The sequence below is a fragment of the Phyllopteryx taeniolatus genome, chromosome 13 (genome assembly GCF_024500385.1).
Source record: "Phyllopteryx taeniolatus isolate TA_2022b chromosome 13, UOR_Ptae_1.2, whole genome shotgun sequence".
Classification (NCBI taxonomy): Eukaryota; Metazoa; Chordata; class Actinopteri; order Syngnathiformes; family Syngnathidae; genus Phyllopteryx; species Phyllopteryx taeniolatus.
Window position 1 is genome coordinate 12,098,283 of NC_084514.1, and position 25,807 is coordinate 12,124,089.

The window sequence follows — 25,807 nt, forward strand, 5'->3', positions numbered from 1 at the left end:
ATTATCTTTGTTGTAGTGTATCCTTCATGATTAGTACTGTTTTTTTCTATCATCCTGATCATCTCCACCAGATCGAGCATGAGGTGAGCCACCAAGGTCGTCTGCACAGACTCTGCAGTGACGCTTGTTTTGTAACATGGCGCAGGATGCGGCAGTTAGCCATGAACTGTTGTGAAAGCTGTGGACTTTACTGTAATAGTAGTTCGGACTCCTATCATACACTTACAATTGAAAAATCTGAGCTAAACTTCTGTGGTCCCACCTGCATTGGCACTTACAAACAGGTATGTGTAAGTTCCTTTTTTTCGGGATAGCACACAAGGCACACATGATTGTAATGTAAAAGTTTGTGTTTCATTGCTTCCTATCCAAACAGTCCTGCCGAAAGACAATTGAATGTGCCAGATGTCAAAAGTCTGCAATAGTGTCGTCCACCATCATGGAGCGAGACGAGAAGGGGAAAGTTCAGCTTTACTGTTCACCTGTTTGTGTTCAAATGAGCCGACCACCGCTACACACACTAACCGGTAGGACAGCAGACAATCCCCCAAAAAAACGTGACAGGCGTAATGATTTTTTTAATATTCATGTGAGATGTTCATGTCCCTTTCATAGGGGCTGCATTCCCATGCTGCCTGTGCAAGACTGTAGCTGTTCCTCAGTATCACCTGGCAATGGTGGATGGCACCATAAGGAACTTTTGTTCCTATGAATGTGTTTCTACTTTCAGGGTAAGGGAAATGCAAGAATTGCATAACAACAGTAATACTAATGATTATTATTATGGTATTAATAATAATAATATGGTATTAATAATAATCATTAGTATTACTAATGATTATTATCATTAGTAATACTAATGCCACCGTGACAAAAATTTCATAAATGAATATTGTTTTAAAAAAGAGGAAGAAAAGCTGCTTGCCATGGGGGCCGGCCGGGCACAGCCCGAAAGGGTAACGTGGGTCCCCCTTCCCATGGGCTCACCACCTGTGGGAGGGCCCATAGGGGTCGGGTGCAGTGTGAGCTGGGCGGTGGCCGAAGGCGGGGACCTTGGCGATCCGATCCCCGGCTACAGAAGCTGGCTCTAGGGACGTGGAATGTCACCTCTCTGGCAGGGAAGGAGCCCGAGCTGGTGTTTGAGGTCGAGAAGTTCCGACTCGATATAGTCGGACTCGCCTCCACACACACCTTGGGCTCTGGTACCAGTCCTCTCGAGAGGGGTTGGACTCTCTTCCACTCTGGAGTTGCCCATGGTGAGAGGCGCCGAGCAGGTGTGGGTATACTTATTGCCCCCCGGCTCGGCGCCTGTACGTTGGGGTTCACCCCGGTGGACGAGAGGATAGCCTCCCTCCGCCTTCGGGTGGGGGGACGGGTCCTGACTGTTGTTTGTGCCTATGCACCAAACAGCAGTTCAGTGTACCCACCCTTTTTGGAGTCCTTGGAGGGGGTGCTGGAGAGCGCTCCCGCTGGGGACTCCATTGTTCTGTTGGGGGACTTCAATGCTCACGTGGGCAATGACAGTGAGACCTGGAAGGGCGTGATTGGGAGGAACGGCCCCCCCGATCAGAACCCGAGCGGTCTTCTGTTATTGGACTTCTGCGCTCGTCACGGATTGTCCATAACGAACACCATGTTCAAGCATAAGGGTGTCCACACGTGCACTTGGCACCAGGACACCCTAGGTCGCAGTTCGATGATCGACTTTGTGGTCGTGTCATCGGACTTGCGGCCGCATGTCTTGGACACTCGGGTGAAGAGAGGGGCGGAGCTGTCAACTGATCACCAGCTGGTGGTGAGTTGGCTCCGATGGTGGGGGAAGATGCCGGTCCGACGTGGCAGGCCCAAACGTATTGTGAGGGTCTGCTGGGAACGTCTGGCAGAATCCCCTGTCAGAAGGAGTTTCAACTCCCACCTCCGACAGAACTTTGCTCATGTTCCGGGGGAGGCGGGGGACATCGAGTCCGAGTGGACCATGTTCCGCGCCTCCATTGCTGAGGTGGCCGACCGGAGCTGTGGCCGTAAGGTGCCTGTCGTGGCGGCAATCCCCGAACCCGTTGGTGGACACCAACGGTGAGGGATGCCGTCAAGCTGAAGAAGGAGTCCTATCAGGCCTGTGGGACTCCTGAGGCAGCTGATGGGTACCGGCTGGCCAAGCGGAATGCAGCTCTGGTGGTCGCTGAAGCAAAAACGCGGGCATGGGAGGAGTTCGGTGAGGCCATGGAGAAAGACTTCCGGACGGCTTCGAGGAAATTCTGGTCCACCATCCGACGTCTCAGGAGAGGAAAGCAGTGCACCACCAACACTGTGTATAGTGGGGATTGGGCGCTGCTGACCTCGACTCGGGACATTGTGAGTCGGTGGGGAGAATACTTCGAAGACCTCCTCAATTCCACCGACACGCCTTCCCATGAGAAGCAGAGTGTGGGTTCTCTGAGGCGGGCTCTCCTATCTCTGGGTTTCAGATCACCGAGGTAGTTAAAAAGCTCCTTGGTGGCAGGGCCCCGGGGGTAGATGAGATTCGCCCGGAGTTCCTAAAGGCTCTGGATGTTGTGGGGCTATCCTGGTTGACACGCCTCTGCAACATCGCGTGGACATCGGGGACAGGGCCTCTGGATTGGCAGACTGGGGTGGTGGTCCCCCTTTTTAAGAAGGGGGACCGGAGGGTGTGTTCCAACTACAGGGGGCTCACACTGCTCAGCCTCCCTGGTAAGGTCTATTCAGGGGTGCTGGAGAGGAGGGTCTGTCGGGAAGTCGAATTTCAGATTCAGGAGGAGCAGTGTGGTTTTCGTCCTGGCCGTGGAACAGTGGACCAGCTCTACACCCTCGGCAGGGTCCTCAAGGGTGCATGGGAGTTCGCCCAACCAGTCTACATGTGTTTTGTGGACTTGGAGAAGGCGTTCGACCGTGTCCCTCGGGGAGTCCTGTGGAGAGTGGTTCGGGAGTATGGGGTACCGAACCCCCTGATACGGGCTGTTCGGTCCCTGTACGACCGGAGTCAGAGTTTGGTCCGCATATCCGGCAGTAAGTCGGACTCGTTCCCGGTGAGGGTTGGACTCCGCCAAGGCTGCCCTTTGTCGCCGATTCTGTTCATAACTTTTATGGACAGAATTTCCGAGGCGTAGAGGGGGTCCGGTTTGGTGGCCTCAGTATTGCATCTCTGCTTTTTGCAGATGATGTGGTTCTGTTGGCTTCATCAAGCAGCTCCAACTCTGCTTGAGTCCTCCAACTCTCATTGGAGCAGTTCGCAGCCGAGTGTGAAGCGGCTGGGATGAGAATCAGCACCTCCAAATCTGAGACCATGGTCCTCAGTCGGAAAAGGGTGGCATGCCCTCTCCAGGTCGTGGATGAGATCCTGCCCCAAGTGGAGGAGTTCAAGTATCTTGGGGTCTTGTTCACGAGTGAGGGAAGAATGGAACGGGAGATCGACAGGCAGATCGGTGCAGCGTCTGCAGTGATGCGGACTTTGTATCGATCCGTTGTGGTAAAGAAAGAGCTAAGCCGAAAGGCGAAGCTCTCAATTTACCGGTCGATCTTCGTTCCTACCCTCACCTATGGTCATGAGCTGTGGGTCGTGACCGAAAGAACAAGATCCCGGATACAAGCGGCCGAAATGAGTTACCTCCGCAGGGTGTCCGGGCTCTCCCTTAGAGAGAGGGTGAGAAGCTCGGAGGAGAACCCGGGGACGACCCAGGACACGCTGGAGACACTATGTCACTCGGCTGGCCTGGGAACGCCTCGGGATCCCCCCGGAAGAGCTGGATGAAGTGGCTGGGGAGAGGGAAGTCTGGGCGTCCCTGCTGAAGCTACTGCCCCCGTGACCCGACCCGGATAAGCGGTAGAAAATGGATTGATGGAAGCCAGGGAGGGAGAAATGTTTTTTATTTTACAATTTTTTTTTTATAGTGATGCACAGTGAGATGTTGTAGCGTAGCTAGTACATAAATGCGGTGAGTAGTGAAGCGGCCTTGCTGCCTAAAAAAGGGTGCTGGCTGGTAGACTCACAGTTCGGAGTTTTTAGCTGAGCAATAGCGCACTCAGCTCTCAGTCTGTGAGGACGGTAGTGGCGCGTGCTTGAGTCCATATGCTTTTACAGTGTGTGACGAACATTCCTCAAAGTTGTATATGTGCTATATGTTTTATAGCTTACATATAGCAAAAACACATCTTTGATGTTGAAACAATTGCGTGCCAGACACATGTACCAACAATTTTATAAAAATGTGTTCATCACCCGTTTGCCTCAGATGAAGTTGCCAGCGACTAACGGTCAATATGACGTGTACCAACAATTTTATACAAATAAGTTGTTCATCACCCGTTTGCCTCAGATGAAGTTGCCAGCGACTAACAGTCAATATCCCTTTTTCACAAGCATTTTACTTCCACGTTACCTTTCAAAAGGCTATGAGGTCAGACAACTCAAAAGAGTGGGTTTACCCCATGGATGAATGTGATATCAAAACCAAATTTATTTATGTAGCGCTTTTCATACAATTTTTTTTTTAAATGCAGATTTACCTCGCAATTTCTAGGCACCTACTATGAGATATCACATTATAGTAATAATCTCTTTGGAGCATTTATCTACAAAGAACACAATGACAATGATGGACAAGTAGGTCTTTAATGAAGACATGTAATGGTGAGACACATGCCAACAATGAAAGCTTTGTCAATGTGTCCTTTGAAAAGCAATACGCAGGTTTAGCCAACAGATTGAGCTTTTTGTGTGTCAAATGCTTCGAAGCAGTGCATCATTTTAGGCCAATTGTCTCAAAGTGATTCATTGCTTCAGAAAGCCACAGTTTCTCTATCCCTAAAGGCAACTAATACGCGTCTGGAGATATAAATGTATAATAATTCACGGCCTCTCACAGTCCATTAAAATGCAAAGTTATTGTACAAAAAAAAAGCTTGAAAATATTTGAAGGTGTCACATTTTATCCAAACTTACGAAGCCGGTGTGCTTGGTCATGGTGGCATTGTTGACCTACAGTCCTCATGTCGCTTTCTTGACCCCGTGAGGAATTGGTGTGCATTCTAGTTCCAAATCTGTTCCCAAAAATAACATGTTCCAGACTCCAGAGATTTATTTTTGTATTCCTCAGTTAACACTGGCCATGTTTTGTATTTCTCAGTTAACACTGGCCATCACTCTCTCACACTAACTCACTCACTCACTCAGAGCATAGTGGGCATCGCAGCACTCTACGGCACAATCGATATAACCATCATGACATGACCGCCACATCAGTGCCTCACATTCAACATGGCCATGCTGCGCTCTATGGCACAATAGCTATAACCGTCATGACATGGGCACCACATCAATGCCCCGCATTCAACATGGCCACCACGTAGACACAGGACGCACGTCTACTCATATTGTATATCTGTGACCTGGAATACGTCAGACCCATTGTCTGCCTGCATTTCGCCACAGCCCCAGTGAACAACATTCTGGAACTAACAGACGTCAGCGACACTTTAAGTGACAAATGGAAACTATTTCTGGACACAGTCCCGACGGTCAGTTTTATCGGATATCCGTTATATCGGAGTCTGTCTTATCGAGGTTCTCCTGTATATACACACATTGTTTCTATAATAGGGTATTATGAAATACAATTTTACAAACAGCTAACATTTAATAAATAAATGATCAATATACAGGCTAATGACATGACTGGCTCACTACACAAAAACAATTTATTTCGAATTAAAAAAATTTTTTTTGGGGGGGGAGCCAACCCTGAAAAGGCTTACTGGTGGTTTATCCCCGTTCATTCAAGATTTTTGGGGAGTTAACAAAAACAACTTTTTTAGAGAACGTTTTAAAGGGCTGAATCCCCATTAAAATAGGCCTAACGACGCCAGTGGCTTTCACACAGTCAAGGAAGTCTGACTCTTGCTCCTGACACTTTCCTTGTGCCACAGCATTACAGCCTCAGTGGGATCATACTCCCTGATTGGATCGCTCATCTTTCTTAAATTAAATAGGGAAACTGGCTCTGATTGGTCCATATTACAGTGACAGCAGTCATGTTCTTTTATGCCTAGTTCAGACTCGCAACCTTCAACAGTTTAATTGTGCACAATGAGCGTGCATTCGCTTAGTTTGCCATTACCTAGGTCCTCTTCGGCAGGTCAGTGGCGCCTCGCATCTGCCGTGGAAGTGCTGTAGACGGCTGCGAGGGACGGCGTTGTCGTGGCCGCTCACCTCCTGCTGAAAATGTTCCCGCAACTTAATTAGCCTGTCTGGCACGTGTGCGTCTGTGTACGTTATGCATGCATGTTTGTGTAAGTGCGCATCGTTCATATTCAGTAATTGCAGACAGCAAATGGACAAGGAGAAATCCCCCAAAATGAAGACTATAAAACCTGAGTAATATGGTCCAAACATTTATTTATATGTGGTGGATAGGCTGCTGAGATGTACACGCTAAACGGTAAATTTACTTGCATTTAGCACCTAGCGAGTATTAATTTCGGACCCTGCATACATTCATGAGATATGCTTTGTTTTTAGGTTTAACCTACATAGCCTTCTGTGAATTGGCCAACATTGTAAACTAAAACAAATTAGTCCTTGCATGTTCAATGAAGAAGGTGTCTCAAATACAGCTTGCCGCTTAGAGCAGTACCAATTTCCAACACAGACACAGCGGTCTGGCTTTCCTTACCTATGCAGCCAGGCCTGGATTTATCGTCACTCTTAATCCCGGGAAAAACACTTGAAGACAGTAGGCCTGTTTTTGTCCCTGTTCTGCCCCTTCCCGACCAACCAAGCACATTAAATGCCATCCATTATTATGTTTTAGAAGATTATCCTGAAAGATTGTCCTTAGGTCTGAGGTGTGTTAAGAGTGGAATCGTCTCAATAGGATCTGAAACAGGTCAGGGCCGACAATCTGAAATAATGAACATGTTCAATATTTGCAACCCAGTTTCTTTGTGTGTGGGGGATGCCGACGTCTCCTGAGTCATGATGGATTAATTTCTGTACCGCTTTATCCTCACAAGGTTTGCGGGCGTGCTGGAGCCTATCCCAGCTATCTTCGGGCAAGACGTGGGGTACACCCTGAACTGGTTGCCAGCCAATTGCAGGGGACATATAAACAAACAACCATTCGCACACACATTCACACCTAAGTGCAATTTAGTCTCCAATCAACCTACATGCATGTTTTTGGGACGTGAGAGGGAGCCGGAGTGCCCGGAGAAAACCCACACAGGCACGGGGAGAACACAGGCGGGGCCGGGAAACTCAACACAGGCGGGGCCGGGATTTGAACCCCAGTCCTCAGAACTTTGAGGCAGATGTGCTAACCAGTTGTGCACCGTGCCGCCATGATGGATTATTAATCAAAACATTTCCCCTACCACTTTCTCCCAATTTCCACCATTGCCATCATGCTATTTAAAAAAAATAAATAAATACAATTACTTTTTTTTTTTTTTTAAATACACATCTACCAGGCCACATTGTAAACATTACTATATCAGTCAGACCTTGAGGTGCTATATAGCTGTCATAAAACCAGAAGAGTCTAAATACATTTCTAATCAACTCAAAAAGATGATGTATGAAATTAATTGACAAAGACAGAAACAAAGGACATTTTTGCGATCATTATACTGTAGTTAATTTTAATTTCCTTATTCATTCTTTAAAAAAACATTTGTTTTTATTCTATTTCATGAGAAAAAATGCTTTTTCAATTTTAGTATTCATTATTTTGTTTGTTTTTGTTAACTATAATCACCTTGTTTCATTGTGCACAGTTGGTTACCTCAGGCGAAACGTATTTCGTTCCTGTCATGAACAAAGTAGCCAAATACATGTAGGATTATGAGGTTGAGGTTACAGAATTCAGGGTTCGCACGGTCATGGAAAACCTGGAAATGTTATGGAAATTGAACATGCATTTTCCAGGTCCTGGAAAAGTTATGGGAGTTTTTTATATATATATTATATATAACGTTTTTAAAAAATCATGGAAATATTGCGTGGATGATATTTAAGATGTGTAAAATGGTATAACATGCGATTAAAATTATCCATCCATCCATTTCCTACCGCTTATCCGAGGTTGGGTCGCGGGGGCAGTAGCTTTAGCAGGGACGCCCAGACTTACCTCTCCCCAGCCACTTCCTCCAGCTCTTCCGAGGGGATCCCGAGGCGTTCCCAGGCCAGCCGAGTGACATAGTGTCTCCAGCGTGTCCTGGGTCGTCCCCGGGTTCTCCTCCCGGTGGGACGTGCCTGGAACACCTCACCAGGGAGGCGTCCGGGAGGCATCCGAATCAGATGCCCCAGCCACCTCATCTGACTCCTCTCGAAGTGTAGGAGCCGCGGCTCTACTCTGAGATCCTCCCGGATGACCGCGGTTCTCACCCTATCTCTAAGGGAGAGCCCGGACACCCTGCGGAGGAAACTCATTTCGGCCGCTTGTATCCAGGATCTTGTTCTTTCAGTCACGACCCACAGCTCGTGACCATAGGTGAGGGTAGGAACGTAAATCGAGAGCTTCACCTTTCGGCTTAGCTCCTTCTTTACCACAACGGACCGATACAAAGTCCGCATCACTGCAGACGCTGCACCGATCCGCCTGTCGATCTCCCGTTCCATTGTTCCCTCACTCGTGAACAAGACCCCAAGATACTTGAACTCCTCCACTTGGGGCAGGATCTCATCCATGACCTGGAGAGGGCATGCCACCCTTTTCCTACTGAGGACCATGGTCTCAGATTTGGAGGTGCTGATTCTCATCCCAGCCGGTTCACACTCAGCTGCGAACTGCTCCAGTGAGAGTTGGAGATCACGGCTTGATGAAGCCAACAGAACCACATCATCTGCAAAAAGCAGAGATGCAATACTGAGGATTGCATTTTGCGCAAACTGCATATGCGTGCGGATCTCAATTTTCCGTGATCTGACTTAAATCTGCATATTTTTCGGTCTTGGAAATTAAGGGAAAGGTTTTGGTAAAGTCATGGAAAAGTCTTGCTAAAAAAGTTTACGAACACTGATAATTTGATATCTAATCTTTAATTTCTTGTTAATTTTGATATATTTTAACAGAAAACAGGACATACTGGGTCCGATCTGATCAATGGAAAATCTTCTCCAAGGGATGCCTCACGACTTGGGCCCTCCTCCGGAGCCAGCTCAGTCCCTCCCATTCCTCAGGATTACCCATCTTCAGCTCCCTATCCCAGCCACCATGGCAGTAACAGCTCAGTGCCCCCTTTGGTTCCTCCCTCGCTAGGCTTGACCTCAACTTCTGCACCAGGGCAAGGCCATCCCAGAACACCCCTCGCTCAGCCTCTAAAACAAGGAGAGGGTGGAGCCAGCGACAGCCCCAAAGTGACCTGCCATCAGTGTACCAAGCAGTTCATCACCAAGCCGCTGCTTTTTGGCCACAGAGTAAGACGTGCTCTTATCTCAACATCTTCATCAGTTTGAACTGTGGAACTGTTGTATAATCATATCTCTCTTTTTTTACAGGATCGGATTTCTGTGTTTTGCTCTATGACATGTTGTGACCTTTATAAAACCCAAAACAATATCCATGTAATGTGTGAAGTTTGTCGGAGGGACAAGGTGCCATTTGACACAATCCACTACAATGGGAAAGACATTTTCTTCTGCAGTAAATGTGAGTCAGCATTAATTCTTGACATTTTTGCATACATTTGAGAAACCTAACTTCTATCAGGTCATACGCTATATGTTTACAATATACTCTATATGTATGTTGTTTTTCATGCCAGTTGGCCCGGGCATTACATTGCTTGTGACCTTATATGGCTGATGACTTTCCCCAACTATTGTGTGTTTCAGACTGTAAACAAAACTTCAAAATGTGCATAACATCTCGTAACAAGGATCCACCATGCCGTCCCTGCAGCTATTGCTATAGCATTAGCCAAAAAATGTTGCATAGTCACTATGGAGGCAAGCTGGAAGAGTTCTGCAAGCCCCTTTGCATGTCCCAGTACACTGTACTCTACTACGGGGTAAGGAGATAATTCTTTGATAAATGTATAATAAATGCAGAGCTATCTTAACCAAATCAGCCCTTAAATCAATCAAAAACACGATAAATTCTATATTATTATTAAACATTTTCATTAATCTGACATCAGTCAGTATAGTGATCAGTGTGACTTTTTCACTCTCTGTTGTACAGATGGGTCGATGTGACAGTTGTAGGAAGCAGGGCTACTTAAATGAGAAGCTACAGTACATGGGTTCAGTGCGGAACTTCTGCAACCTGACCTGCTTACTCGGGTACTGCTCTGTGAATTTTGAATCGAGCCAGCACACTACCAGTAATGGTACTGGAGCAGAGCCACCTCATGGTAATATATGTTGACGTGTGATGTCAGAATTGCCTGTTGGTTGTTGACGACCTGAACATTATTCTGTTGCAAAGGCATTCTGTTTAGTACGATAAGTGTGATTTGAAATGTAAATTTTTTTTTTCTTATTATTCCAGCTCCAGCCCAGCCTCACCACTCCTCAAAAGCTAACCCTGTCATAGCTGATGTCGTGTCACTAGCAAATGGTTCTGCAACTCAGCCCAGTGTGCCGTCGGATATTGCTATGACTGGTTAGTTGATTTGTGTTAATACGTTTCATGGAGGCAGCGAGGAATGAGTGGTTGATCGAGTTCATGATTCATTCGAGTTTATTGTTGAAGAGGATTTTTTTATTTTTTTTTTCCTGCTTTCGTAGTTAAAACTTCCCTGCTGACGTGCAATGCTTACATCAAAAAGGTGAAGAACAGAGAGGAGCTAATTTACAATAGCAGTTAGTGTTTGTAACAATATTTGGCTATTTCCCCCAAACCCCCCAAAAAAGCAATTAGCAGCTTACCGTATTTTCACGACCATAGGGCGCACCGTATTAAAAGGCGCAGTCTCAGTTACGGGGTCTATTTCTGTATTTAACACATACATAAGGCGCACCGTATTTTTGGGCACAGGCATGGTAAAACATACACTATCTTAAAAGAGTCAGTCTCGTTGCCGTGCGAAAGCTCGAACAAGCATCCACAATCCATTCACAAATTGTGACGTAAATCGCCCGGCGCTGCCTCCTAGTCTTAGTAAAGATGTGTTCGCCATCTGCCATCCATGGCTCCCACACCGCTCACTTCACTTTGAACGCCCTGTATACACGGATGTCCAGCGGTTCGTCAAGCCTCCCGGAATGATGGCAAGCCCCGAGTTATTGCACTCAGTCGAATGGTGACTGTAGAGACGCTTCTCCCGGCTGTTCTTTGCTCATTAATCGATTGCTCGAGTTGGTCTTCCAACTCGGGCCACCTCGCCTTGTTTCCGTGTTTTGTTTTTCTTTTTTTTCCGCGGAAACTCAGCTTCGTCTTCTTGACTTGGCGAAGCTCGTTTTCCTGCTTCCTCCACTTGCGAACCATGGATTCGTTGATCTTGAATTTTCTCGCAGCTGCTCGATTCCCATGTTCCTCCGCGTAACTGATAGCTTGCAGTTTAAACTGTGCTTCGTAAGCGTGTCTCTTCGTCTGTGACATTTTCGGGTGTCCTTAGCCAAACCGATGTTGTTGTTGATGTTGTTTTGCACAATGCAGACCCCGGAAATGCTCCCAGTCAAACGGCGCGCTCATCACACAGCAACATTTATAGATGTTGGAACCCGGTGCACACATAAGGCATGCCTTATGTTTTGCTATCTTTTTAATTTTTACCCCCCCCCACTCAAAAAAATCTAATCCTGTACCAAATTGTGATACCTATGGAATAGTGACTTTGGTGTATAGTTACAGCCCTATATGAGTCATGTTAATCATTTATAATTCATTTTTTCAAATTACCGAACCTGGCACAAAGCAACCATACAAAAACAATTTAATAGCTGAGAATGAGCAAACACTGCATATGTTAGTTACATAGTAAGGAATACATACAGTATAGCACAGCAAAGAGGCATTTGTGGTTGATAAGAGTCAAACGTTGGAAGTGAAAAGAAATATACAAGCCATATATGCCGACCGGAGTGCGTCATAATTCATGCCAGCAGCGGTGTGTGTGTGAATAGATTAATTTGCATCACGTCTGCACATGCAGAATCGCAGAAAAATATATTAATCAGATTCTCGTACGGATTAGTAAGAATACTGAAGCCTTGGGAAAAACTAGGAAATGTTTCTGGTCTGATCACACTTCTTCATTCAGTGACGTTGTCTGCTGCGCATGGAGTCAGCCGGTGAGGGAGACTCATAAATGCACATATCCTAATGTACAAGGTAGCACTTGAACGGGACAAGGGCAAAAGTAATAAGCAATGTCCTTTTAATTGTTATTTCGGAAAGTCAACCCATTAGCAAATTGCTGGTTTGAGTTATTGGCAAAGGTATTATTATTTTTATGAATGACTACATTTTTAATATGTTGCGCATTTTGGGCAAAAGATGTTTGATGTATTTTTAATGAATTATCCTGCATTATTAATGCTTACGCACAGTCTGAGGATGTTCTAAATTTGTTTGCGGAATAAGAACAAAAACAGGTCCCAACATATTGATAAATCACAGGTTTGTGCGTCAAACGTATAGTGGGTACGGAAATAAATCAGACCCCCTTAATATGTTATATTGCAGCCATTTGCTAAAATCATTTAAGTTAATTTTTTTCATCATTAATGTACACACAGCACCCCATATTGCCAAAAAAAACCGGAATTGTAGAATTTTTTGCAGATTTATTAAAAATGTGATTCCTCAGCATTGCGAATGTGGGCAATATTCGCTTCGCCACATCCTGTTACAATTAGCCATTGGCGAGGTGGCGAACGGGCAGCGTGAACCCAGCATTCCCCCATAAAGTTTACTCTACTGCAAGTCTGTGTGTTCCTGTTAGTTATACCGTTAATTTATTGTATTTTCCTTAAAAAAGCCAGACGTATTATTGGCATGCCACTCTCAGAATTAAGTGTGAACATACCTTGGCTAATACAATATACTGTACACTGTTAGATCATGTCCATGTTTTTCTTCTTTTTTGATTACAGGAGGACTTCCAAACTGTAGCGTAGATGGCAAGATTCTCGATCATGTGTGTATTGCATCTTCTTTATAAATGAATACAGTGCTTGTTACAAAGACTACCAGACAAACACTCAAATATTTGGTTTTGCTGCTAAAATGCACAGGCCAGTACTCAAACGGATGCCATGCGCGGACCCCCATCCAACCGACGTCAAATGAAGAACAAGTCCGTACTTTGCCGGCCATTCACAATGGATCAAGAGAGCTTATGCCTGCTCCTCTCACCGTCCACCGATTCATCCGGTAAATACATAAGAACACCATTTAGTATGTCATTCCTCATTTACATGTTGTTGCACAGCAGTACAGTACAAAACATGAAAACAGGGACCTACAGGTGTGGTTAGAATGTGACACATATTCACCATGGATGGCAATATCAGTTAAGTCAATATTGGTCTTTTAGTATTGTCTTCTACATCATTCTTATGGCGTCATACAGAGCAGTTCAAAGGTAAAATCATGTTAATTTTCACCCTTCTACAATTCAGTTTTCAACTGCTCAAACTTCAAGGAGTTATTACCCGTCTTTTAGTTGTACTTTTCTCTGCCTACCTCTCCCCTCCCAAGACAGCGTTGTCAACATAACAAACACGTGTTCTCTCAGAAGTGGGTCTTCTACATGGAAGTAACCAATCAGAGGAAAGGGGGGAGTCATTGCCAAATATGGACAAAGTGGATGCCAAATATGGACAAAGCGGATACAAAACTGAGTCAAACAGAAGGGCCTACTCTGGACACTCGTTTTCTGAAATGAAATTGAGACTTTTATACTAACTCCATGTTAGAGAGTCACTCTATGGAGGTCTAAATAGCCAAAACATGGGCCTTATAAGTATAGTGAAATTCATTCCTCCCCGCAGTAACTGTTTAAAAATTGCAATACTGTCTTTTTGGGCCGGCCAATTAACAGATTTTATTGATTAATTCGAGTTTACTCTATCTAAAGACCCTTTCCAAAAACTTTAATATCATGGAAAAGTTTATATATTTCCATAATTCCATTCAAAAAGTTAAACTTCTCTAGATTATAGATTCAGGGCCCTTAATTTAAACAATTTCAAGTATTTATTTGTTTATTTTAACCTAATTTGGGTTTCCCGCTCATAAAACCCATGAAATCAGGAATTCAAAAAATTAGAATACTGTGAAGAAATAATCATTGACTTCTCAATTTTTGTTCAAAAAAGAGAGAAATTAGGGTCACATTAAATAAATCAAAATATGGTACTTTCAAAACGATGCGTTAATCTTCAATACTTGGTTGGGAATCCCTTTGCTTTAATCACTGCCTCGATGCGCCGTGGGATTGACGCAATCACCCTGTGGGATTGACGCAATCACCCTGTGGCATTGCCTAGGAGTAATGGAAGCCAAGATTTCCTTGATGCTTGCTGTCAGTTCTTCTTTGTTTGTGGGTCTGGTGCCCCTCATTTTCCTCTTGATAATACCTCATAGATTCTCAATGGGGGGGTTAGATCCGGCGAGTTGGCACTGTGATGTCATGGGCATCAAACCAGGTTTTGGTGCTTCTGGCGGTATGGGCTGGGGCCAGGTCCTGCTGGAAGATGAAATGTGCATGTCCATACAGATCCTCAGCAGAAGAAATCATGAATGTGGTGGTTTTTGAAGCTGTGACTCCTGCCTCATTCCACTCTTTCTGGATCTCTGCTAGATTCTTGAATCTTCGCTGTCTGATAATCCGCTGAAGTCCACGGTCATCTCTTGCTGGTGCATTTCCACTAGACTTTCAATCGATATGGTTGGACACAGCACTCAGTCTGCAGTCTTCCCCATATTGAAGCCAACTGAGACAATTGAACCAAACTTAGGCAATTTAATGACACCAGGGGAAACCTATGCAGGTGCTTTGAGTTTAGTAGATGATTATTGTGTGACAGTCAGTTTAAAACATTCATGGCCTGCAAAATTTGTGCTGATTTCTTCACATTATTCAAATTTTATTCTAATTCTTGATTTTGTGGGTTTTATGAGCTGGAAGCCCAAATTAGGTAAAAATGAAAATGTTTCAATTGTGCGCCCTGAATCTATAATCTATGAAAGTTTAACTTTTTGAATGGAATTATGGAAATAAACTTTTCCATGGTATTACATTTTTTTGGAAAGGGTCTGTATGTACACAATATATATATATTTTTTGTTATTTCCGTAGTTAAAATAGCATCCCTGGTGACATGCACTGCTTACTAAGGCTGTCACAATATCATGAAATTAAAAGTGCCTAGATATCATCGTGGTCAGGTCTTCGTATCAAGTAATGAGTCGTTGTGCTTTTAATTCAGTTTTGGGCCGGCTATATGAAGCCACGACACTTAGCCAGTCAGCGTACCCCATGTGACCATGTGTGCACATAGCAAAAGGTTGTTGCTTTTTAAAAAACATTTTTTAAATAAAAAGTAGGGGAAAAATCTAATGCAGGCTTTTGATTACAAAAGCCTGCATTCTTTTGCAATCAAAAGAATGCAGGCTTAGCTGCATTAGACGTGCTGCTGGCACGCAAGGCAGTTACACTTCGTGTCCTTCCTTTACATGATGTAATAACATTTCTGATGCAAGCTTGTTACAAATAATTTGTTTTGAAAATATGAGTTAAATATTTCACTGTATATCACTGTACAGTGGGTCCTAGATTTACAATGGAGTTCTGTACGTACAGCAGCAATGTAACCCAAATTTTTATGTAAATTTCATCTTAACACTAACACAGTGTCTAAATCTAAAGTCATGATTACAGTAAATACTTGTATGAAAAACACTTCTAGGCCATAAATGTAAAATAATCAAATGAAAAACAGTAAGTACAACTCCACTTTACAGCGCTGTGTAAACTAGTCCATTGATCGTTTATAGCAACCTCTCGTTTGTATCATTTGATGTCTTGCTATCATCATGAAGCAGAATTCACCAGGTGTTGGCTTGTTTGCCCACTACTCACAACCCCACAGAGCAGGGGACGTTTCACATGGGTGAAGTAAAAGAGTGCAGGATATTTTGAGAAGCGTGTCCCATTCAATCACTTCAACATAACCGGCTCGCGGTATTCATGTCTCGCACCCATTTTGGCGACAATAACCACAAGCTTCACTATTTAATCCACAGTTACATTCAACATTATAAATATGGTTAAGTATGGTTGGAAACCACCACGTCTGTGCTTTTATATACTGTATTTGCATGGCTTGGCAACTACTCCCCAGCTGGCTCACTCACTCCAACCCAGAAATGCACTTGCAGCAATATGAAAGCTTATTTTATGAAGCCATCCGCCACAAAATTGAACACTGCACGATTCTGGTTCTGAAATGCTTAAGAATTTCTCCCCCCCAAAAATTGAAGCCATTTGTTTCTCAACTCATCCGAGTTTGACATATGATGCAAGGCTTTGCACATGAAGCAGCCGCTTTGTCACTCATCCAGTTCCCCGCGATGCGTGTAAAAACCACTACACAGGGCAGGATTATTGTCAAACCTACGTCACTACGACAGTGATTTCAAATCCTGTCGTTTGCAAGCAGTTTGGCGTTCAAAGGCTATTTCATTCAATCAACAAACTGCATAAATTTCTAACTTAAACCAGGCCACAGACTCATTTTCACCTCTGTTATGCATACAACAGTAGAAAAAAATGGAAGGTACCTCTAACCAACTGCTTAGCAGCTGTATGACGTTTCAACCAATAGAGGGTGCCAACAGACTATAACATGGTTCATGACTTGCTGTTGGATGACTGATTGTATTTGCCTGGATTCTCCCTGGTGAGGTGGAAGTGGTATTTTGATGCCAAATTTGTGAAAATGAATAATGCTGAATGTTTGACACTGAATGTTGTATTTTAAGATAAATACGCTGCAAAGTTGACACTGAATTTTGAATATTAAGCTGAATTGGAAGATTTAGATTTTTTTTTTTTTTAACTGAAGTTGAGCACTGAAATGTTTTATGGAAGAAAAAAAAGCACGGTAGTAATTCAATTTCAAACTCTGATGGTACAGTTATACAACCCCAATTCCAATGAAGTTGAGATGTTAAACATGAACAGAATACAATGATTTGCAATTCATGTTCAACCTATATTTAATTGAATACACTACAAAAACAATATATTTAATTTTCAAACTGATAAAAGTTATTGTTTTTAGCAAATAATCATTAACTTAGAATTTTATGGCTGCAACACGTTCCAAAAAAGCTGGGAAGGGGTCATGTTTACCACTGTTACATCACCTTTTCTTTTAACAAGATTCAATAAACGTTTGGAAACTGAGGACACTAATTGTTGAAGCTTTGTCGGTGGAATTCTTTCCCATTCTTGCTTGATGTACAGCTTCAGCTGTTCAACATTCCGGTGTCTCCGTTGTCGCATTTTACACTTCAAAATGCGCCACACATTTTTAATGGGAGACAGGTCTGGACTGCAGGCAGGCCAGTCTGGTACACTCTGCACACTTTTACTACGAAGCCACGCTGTTGTAACACGTGCAGAATGTGGTTTGGCATTGTCTTGCTGAAATAAGCAGGGGCGTTCATGAAAAAGACGTTGCTTGGATGGCAGCATATGTTTCTCCAAAACCTGTATGTACCTTTCAGCATTAATGGTGCCTTCACAGATGTGCAAGTTACCCATGCCATTGGCACTAACACAGCCCCAATTATGGTTTTATTCTCTCTTAATAGTAGAGTTTGATTATGTATCCTGTATTATATTGTCTTGTAGATGTATTTTACTGCTTTTTTACATCATGGCCAGGGGACTACAGATGAAAACTAGCCTTCTGGCTAATTCTGGCTTTTTTAACCATGTGTACTTCATGTGTTTTATGAAATTGCATTGTCCCCTTTCAAAAATAAACTGATAAACTAAACTACCATCACAGATGCTGGCTTTTGAACTTTGCGTCCATAACCGTCCGGACAGTTCTTTTCATCTTTTGTCCCAGAGGACACGACGTCCACAATTTCCCAAAACAATTTTAAATGTGGACTTAGATGAGCGTGGGCCCAGAGAAGCCGGCGGCGTTTCTGGGTGTTGATGATAAATGGCTTTTACTTTGCATAGTAGAGTTTCAAGTTGCACTTACAGATGTAGCGCCGAACTGTATTTACTGACATTGGTTTTCTGAAGTGTTCCTGAGCCCATGTGGTGATATCCTTTACACATTGATGTCGGTTTTTGATGCAGTGCCGCCTGAGGAATCAAAGATCACGGGCTTTCAATGTTGGTTTTCGGCCTTGCCGCTTAGATGCACTGATTTCTCCAGAGGATGAAATCCCTAAATTCCTTGCAATTGTACGTAGAGGAACATTGTCCTTAAACTGTTCGACTATTTTCTCACGCACTTGTTCACAAAGAGGTGAACCTGCCCTATCTTTTCTTGTGAATGACTGAGCAATTCAGGGAAGCTCCTTTTATACCCCATCATGGCACCCACCTGTTCCCAATTACCCTGTTCACCTGTGGGATGTTCCAAACAGGTGTTTGATGAGCATTCCTCAACTTTCTCAGTCTTTTTTGCCACCTGTCCCAGCTTTTTTGAACGTGTTGCAGCCATAAAATTGATGATTATTTGCTAAAAACAATCAAGTTTATCAGTTTGGACATTAAATAGCTTGTCTTTGTAGTGTATTAAATTAAATATAGATTGAACATGATTTGCAAATCATTGTATTCTGTTTTTATTTAACACAACGTCCCAACTCATTGGAATTGGTGTTGTATTTCCATGCAACATTTTACGTCAGTACCGTCGTAAGCGAGGCCCATTTGTAATATTATACTAGCAGTTCATGAGCCTGTTCACCAATGGAAAATCACTGTTCTATAGCATCCAGTAAACATTTAAAATGTAATGTCTACTTTTGTTTTTGCTAATCATAGTCCAGAATAATTGACATAGTTAATTCATGACCATTGCAAGACAGATCTTTTAGCTCCTCAGTTCCTTGCTTCAGCAGTTTCTTCCGTTAATAGTAATTAAATGTTTTCAACTACCTGTTTCAACAATTGCTACAGCTGTGTTAGATAACTCTTCGCAAACTGAACAACCATCTGCTGAAGTGTCCACATCCCCAGGACCGTCAAGCCATGCACAGACTCAGAAGTGTAGTGGTGTTGCAGAATGCCTCACTGGATGCCATTTTCTGGGCAAGAGGGAAATTGACTCTGACTGTAAGAGCTGCTCACAAAACAAGAGGAAGAAAGTAAAGGATCAAATGGGGGGGCATGAAGAAGCAAAAAATGGAGGTGGCTCCGGAGAAGACAACGGGAGCAAGAGATAATTGAAATAGAAGAAACTCCGTAATTGTTGAGCAAAGAGCACTCTGAGATAACGAATGAGATAATGAAGAGCCGCACGCAGTATTACTGTAAAGCTTGTTCAGGACAGCCCAACGTCTGTCCTATGCCCTGTTTTGAACTGTACAACACCAGGTTGATCTACAAAACCTTTTCAAAGCTGAATGCACAAGGTGAGGGCTCTCATTCAGTGAGATAATAGGAAGCTGAACTCCAATGTTTAAAGAGATTTTCTGGTGTTAAAAAAGGTTTCTGTTTCAGTGTGTCTCAAATTACAAGTGTGTGTGTGTGTGTGTATATATATATATATATATATATATATATACGGTATATACACAGTGCAGTAAAAAACTATTGGCCCCTTCTAAATTTACTTTTTGCAGTTTCCCCACACTGTAATCTTTAAGATAAAAAAACAACTGTAAATATCAGTCAAAATAACCCATATGTTAACATAAAATGCAGTTTTTAAAAGATTTTATTTATGAAGATAAAAGATTTATTCAAAGCTACCAAGACCTATGTGGAAAAAGTAATGGCCCCCTAAACCTAATAAGTGGTTGGACAACCCTCAGCAGCAACAACTGAAATCAAGCATTTTCGATCACTGGTAATGAGTCTTTCACATCTCTGTGGAGATATTTTTGTCCACACTTCCTTGCAGAATTGTTTTACAATATCGGGTATTCGAGCATGAACAGCCTTTTCAAGGTCAGGCCAGAGCATTTCAATTGGATTCAAGTCGTGACTTTGACGAGGCCACTCAAAAAACATTTTTTTGTTGTTGCTGGTGTGGTTTGGATCGTAGTCCTGCTGCAGAATCCAAGTACGCTTCAACTAAAGGACACAATTTATGGAGATCATTCTCATTCAGAATTTTCTGGTCAAGAGCAGAATTCATTGTTTCATCAGTCACAAGTCGTCCAGATCCTGAATAAGCAAACTGCCCCAGACCATCACACTACCACCACCATATTTTGATTGTTGCTATGACTGACGAGACTGACGTTGAACTTTCTGAAAGGTGTGTGTCTCGTTACATCTGGTTGGAATGCAACACAGTATTTCAGAAAAAGAACATCATCCCAATAGTCAAACATGACGGTGGTAGTGTGATGGTCTGTGGCTGATTTACTCCTTCAGGACCTGGATGACTGATTTGATGGAACCATGAATTCTGCTCTTCACAAAAAACCCTTGGAGAATGTTAGGCCACCACATCATGACCTCAAGCTGAAGGTCACTTGGGTTCTGCAGCAGGACAACGATCCAAACCACACCAGCAAGTTAAACTGCCTTTTGTTTACTTGGGTTATCTTTGTCTGATATTTACATTTGTTTGAGGATCTTAAACATTGAAGTGAGTAAAGTATGCAAAAATAGAATTTGACAAGGAGGGCAATACTTTTTCAAGGCACTGTCTTCACACACATTATATGTGACTTAGAGGTAAACTTAATTTGACTTTCTCCAAACGTTTGAATGCACATGTCCCACTGTTAAATGTTTTAGTACTTTTTGCAGAACTTTCTGTTCTCTAACAAGAAGCTGAACAGCAAAATTGGTGGTGTTTGATCAATGAATCAACCAATAAGTTTCATGGTTCAGTTGAAATTGGTATTTAAACAGTCCTGTTCACATTTTGACATAAGACCAAGACCACACTTCACAATTAGTCAACAGTAGAAGCAACAGATATACGAACACCATTGTGAAGCTTCAAACAGACAGTTTTCAGAGGGAAGTAGCCATTGATCTTTGTGTCACAGAGGGTCGTCAGCAGTTTGCAACAGAGATACAGAGAGATCGAAAGAGTAACAGAAAGCCATAGAAGTGGCATTCTTTGAAATGTTTTGGTCGATTCATGCATCAAACACCTGTTGTTAATTTTGCTGACAGAAGACGTTAAACGTATTTGTTGTATGTATCTGCTACAAATCTTGCATGTTGCTGTTTTTTTCCCCAGTTTTCATAAAAAAAACATAATCCTTGAATCCTAAATGTAACAATCTGAAATCTTCCTCTGTAATACTTCTAATACGAATGTTTCATAAGGGAGTCCAAGTGAAGTCAAGTTTTCATGAAACAAGTCCCAAGTCCTAAAATTGGGAACTAGAGTCCTCCACCAGGGGTGCCTTGAGTTGGGAGTGACCTGACTACGACTTTTTTTTTAGATGTGATATATATGATAGATATATTTTTTTTATTGCAAGCACAAACCTGAGACACACAACAAGCAGGAATTTGGCAGATGTAATTAATAAATATTCAGAAATTCTAAAATGAGACTTTAAACTGTCATTTTCAGTTGTCAAACTGAACATAAAACAAAGAGAATTATGTGCATTTGAAACAACCACGTAGCCTCCACTACCATACAATGGGAAACGTTGTAGGTACACGGCCTAACAATTACCGTAGCATCTATGTGGTGGTGCTGTTACACTTCAAGCAACAGATATATGAACACAAATTCTGCAGCAACACATGTAGACAGATATAACACACACACAGGTTAAAAATAATAATGTAATGACCTATGGACCTGAGACTGGGTACAGAGCATCTAGGTGAGGAAGCACCAACTGAAGGAGCCGTCTGCACCAGGACCAGATCGTAGGCCGTGGCCACCAGCCCGCAGCCTCCAGTGCAGTGGTGCAGCGAATGCCGCGCACGGCTACTGAGGACCCCATGAGGCAAGGCCACAGCCCATCATAGCTCCCAGGGCAGAGAGGTCCCTCTGAGGAAACGCTGAAGATAGTCAACTGATACGAATAATATTAAACAATAAAATCAATGTTGACTAAAATAATTTAAACATTACAAACCGTATGTCTAAAACTATATAGGCTGAAATGATTTCAAAAGATAACTGACTCAAACATATAAGAGCAGTATGATGAGAAAATGTAATAAATAAATAGAAATGCAATGAATGCTAAGTAAATAAATGGTAAATGGACTGCACTTATATAGCGCTTTAGCTACACCATCACCATGCCCAAAGCGCTCTACAAAGCCTCACATTTACACACCAATGGGCGACTGCTGCTATGCAAGGTGCTGCCATGCCAAGTGGGGGCACATTAGGGTTCAGTGTCTTGCCCAAGGACACTTCGACATGCAGACAGTTGGAGCCGGGATTTGAACCAGCTACCCTTCGGTCACTGGACGATCTGCTCTACCTACTGAGCCACAGCCGCCCAAATATAATAAATATTAGTTTTGTCTGTTCTGAAAACCAATGTTCTCTGCAGCCATGAGGTTTTGTAAGGACTTCACCAGGCATTTTGGTTCATCCAAATCTTATTCTGAATTTACCACTGTTTTTGCACAAGTCTGTGCCTCCAGGTTTGTTGATAGTTTTTGGAAGACCGTGTTGTTCCAGCATGTCTGGCCGAGGACCAAAGCATGGTCTATAAATGCATTATTGGATGAGTTTGGTGTGGAAGAATTTGATTGGTTGCGATCACTCGACGCATATAGACAAAGAACATTCACATGTATGGGCAATTTAGTCTTGAATAGCACGCATGTGGAATAAAGCCCACGCAAGCACGGGGAGAAAATGCAAACGCCATTATGGGAACGAACCCACAAACTCGTGCATATATGCTAATCACTACACCACCGAGCTGTCCATCTTACACATCCATCCATCCATCCATTTTCTGAGCCACACAGATAATAGGAAGCTGAACTCCAATGTTCACACAGGGGAGGCCGGGGATTGAACCGCGGTCCTCAGAACTCTGAGGCAGATGTGCTAACCAGTCGTCCACTGTGCCGCCTTCGGGTTACCAATAAACATCCATCCATCAATTTTCTGAGCCGCTTCTCCTCACTAGGGTCGCGGCCGTGCTCGAGCCTATCCCACCTGTCATGGGGCAGGAGGCGGGGTACACCCTGAACTGGTTGCCAGCCAATCGCAGGGCACATAGAAACAAACAGCCATTCGCACTCACAGTCACACCTACGGGCAATTTAGAGTCTCCAATTTATGCATGTTTTTGGGATGTGGGTGGAAACCGGAGTGCCCGGAGAAAACCCACGCAGGCACGGGGAGAACATGCAAACTCCACACAGGCGGAGCTGGGGATTGAACCCAGGTCCTCAGAACTGTGAGGCTGACACTCTAACCAGTCGGCCACCGTGCCGCCTCCATCGTATACAGTATATCAAAAATTGTAACAATAGGAACATTTCTTAAAATATTATGTAACATTGAGCCAATACCACCCCCTCCTAGTATATTTCTTAATTAGTTAATGAGGGGGCTTCCTTCTGCAGATGCTCTGCTTTTGGCATGATGACATGGTGCCCTAATGTACCTTTGTCCATTGTGGTTTGTTTTTGTGTGGTTTTGTTGAATGAACATGATGACAGTGCCACCTTATTGAAAATATAATACCAATAATTCTGCACCAGATAGTTGTTTCTCTGTTTTGTTTTTGTTCTCCCCCCTCCTCACTAGGGTCGCGGGTGTGCTGGAGCCTATCCCAGCTATCATCGGGCAGGAGGCGGGGTACAACCTGAACTGGTTGCCAGCCAATCGCAGGGCACATACAAACAAACAACCATTCACATTCACACCTACGGGCAATTTAGAGTTGTCAATTAACCTACCGTACATGTTTTTGGGATGTGGGAGGAAACCGGAGTGCCCGGAGAAAACCCACGCAGGCACAGGGAGAACATGCAAACTCCACACAGGCGGGGCCGGGGATTGAACCCCAGTCCTCAGAACTGTGAGGCAGACGCTCTAACCAGTCGTCCACCGTGCCGCCACAATTTTGAATCATAACTTTCAATTTCGATCTTTTCAACTTTGCGATTGCCATGATTGTATTATGAATGTGTCGTGTACTGCATAATGGTTTTGTTTTTGACTTGCTGTACCTCATTGTGAGGCAGCCCTGTCAAGCAGAAGTGCTGCTTATTTTTGTGAAAAGCTAAAATATGCAAATAAATTACACAAAAACAAGATCTTGTGTTGATGTACGGGTCTTTAACTTTGGGTCATTTGAACTTTTCTTTCAAGTGGTAACTGAGCAGCAAAAGTTGCCTCGGTGTGATGAGACTAACGAGACGCTATAGTTTTAAGCTAATCACAGCTCCCTCTCTCCAAGCAGATGATATCACATCAATTGACTGTGAAAAAGCTGTTAAAAAGATGAAGACAGACCAGGAAACGGGTGAGTGGCTTACACAGATATTACTCAGCTCCCTGTATACAACTACATGACTAGTTAATGAAGTTACGTGCATATAATGAAATCACATGAATAACAGTAGAGAAAAACTGGTGATTAAAGACAGTGATTACAAGTCACAACCATTGGGGAACAAACATAAAGGGGTGGGAATTTTTGATGAATTATTTATTTTGAATGTGAGAAAGTGACAGAAAAACTTACAAGATTTAAACAAAAAATAAAGTTAAAATATACACACCGGTGTTTATTTTCTCCCACCCTTATCTCTACTTCCTTATAATTTTATGTAACTTCATAGAACCCCAATATAGTACCATAATAATATAATCATAATAATTCAAATATGAATACCTACTGTACATCCTTGTTCCTATATACAATAAAACAAATTATTATATCGTTAGCAACAGTATCTTGGATTTTAATAAAAAGAAAAGGAAAAAATAACTATAACAAACAAAAGTGAAAAAAATCTATACCTCTATCATCCATCCATTTACGGTACCGCCCATCCTCACTGTTGCTAGCGTGCTGGTGCCTGACTAGCAAGAGGCGGGGTGCACCCTGAACTGGTCGCCAGCCAATCGCAGAGCACACATAGGCAAACAACCATTCGCACTCATATCCACACCTAGAGACAATGTAAAGTCTTCAATTAACCTACCATGCATGGTATTAGAATGTGGGAGGAAACCGGAGTACCAGGAGAAAACTCACACAGGCACGGGGAGAACATGCAAACTCCACACAGGCGAGGCCAGATTTGAACTATGAGGCAGATGTGCCAACTGTTCGTCCATCGTGCCGCCTACCTTTCTAAACATAAATATGGATAATTATTGTATATAATAATTATAATAATAATAATGACTATTCAATGTCATGCCATTTCACTACCCTATTATGTCCTATGTGCAGGTAGGTGTGTGTGAGATTGCTTGATTAAGGAAGAAGCTAATCGTTGCAATTAGATAATTTTCCGTACTAGACGAGAAAACAACAGTTAGGGTAAGTCTGATCCCAGTTGCATTTGTGTGTGACAGCTAGGAGGCAAAAGTATTCACACTTTGTATTTACGTACACGTACTTATGGAAAAAAAGGACTGGTGTGAGTGTAAGTACTTATTCACCTTTACTCAAGTAAAAGTGAAAAAGGGCAGTCTCTTAAATGTACCGAATTACAAAAG

General features: G+C 43.1%; 1 protein-coding gene across 7 annotated transcripts in view; it reads left to right on the forward strand.

Moving 5' to 3' along the window:
- LOC133487803 (zinc finger MYM-type protein 4-like) overlaps nucleotides 1-25,807 on the forward strand; it is a 67,151-nt gene that overhangs the window by 22,990 nt on the left and 18,354 nt on the right. For all 7 annotated transcript variants that reach the window (XR_009791453.1, XM_061794948.1, XM_061794944.1 and 4 more), the window contains 11 exons: nucleotides 72-284; nucleotides 377-527; nucleotides 616-731; nucleotides 9,086-9,430; nucleotides 9,512-9,662; nucleotides 9,848-10,023; nucleotides 10,197-10,368; nucleotides 10,506-10,619; nucleotides 13,055-13,098; nucleotides 13,196-13,334; nucleotides 24,537-24,599. Coding sequence is in view for 6 of the 7 variants with exons in the window: in XM_061794948.1 (XP_061650932.1) it covers nucleotides 72-284; nucleotides 377-527; nucleotides 616-731; nucleotides 9,086-9,430; nucleotides 9,512-9,662; nucleotides 9,848-10,023; nucleotides 10,197-10,368; nucleotides 10,506-10,619; nucleotides 13,055-13,098; nucleotides 13,196-13,334; nucleotides 24,537-24,599 (1,684 nt within the window). In the remaining variant the exon portion in view is untranslated. The remainder of the gene's footprint in view (nucleotides 1-71; nucleotides 285-376; nucleotides 528-615; nucleotides 732-9,085; nucleotides 9,431-9,511; nucleotides 9,663-9,847; nucleotides 10,024-10,196; nucleotides 10,369-10,505; nucleotides 10,620-13,054; nucleotides 13,099-13,195; nucleotides 13,335-24,536; nucleotides 24,600-25,807) is intronic.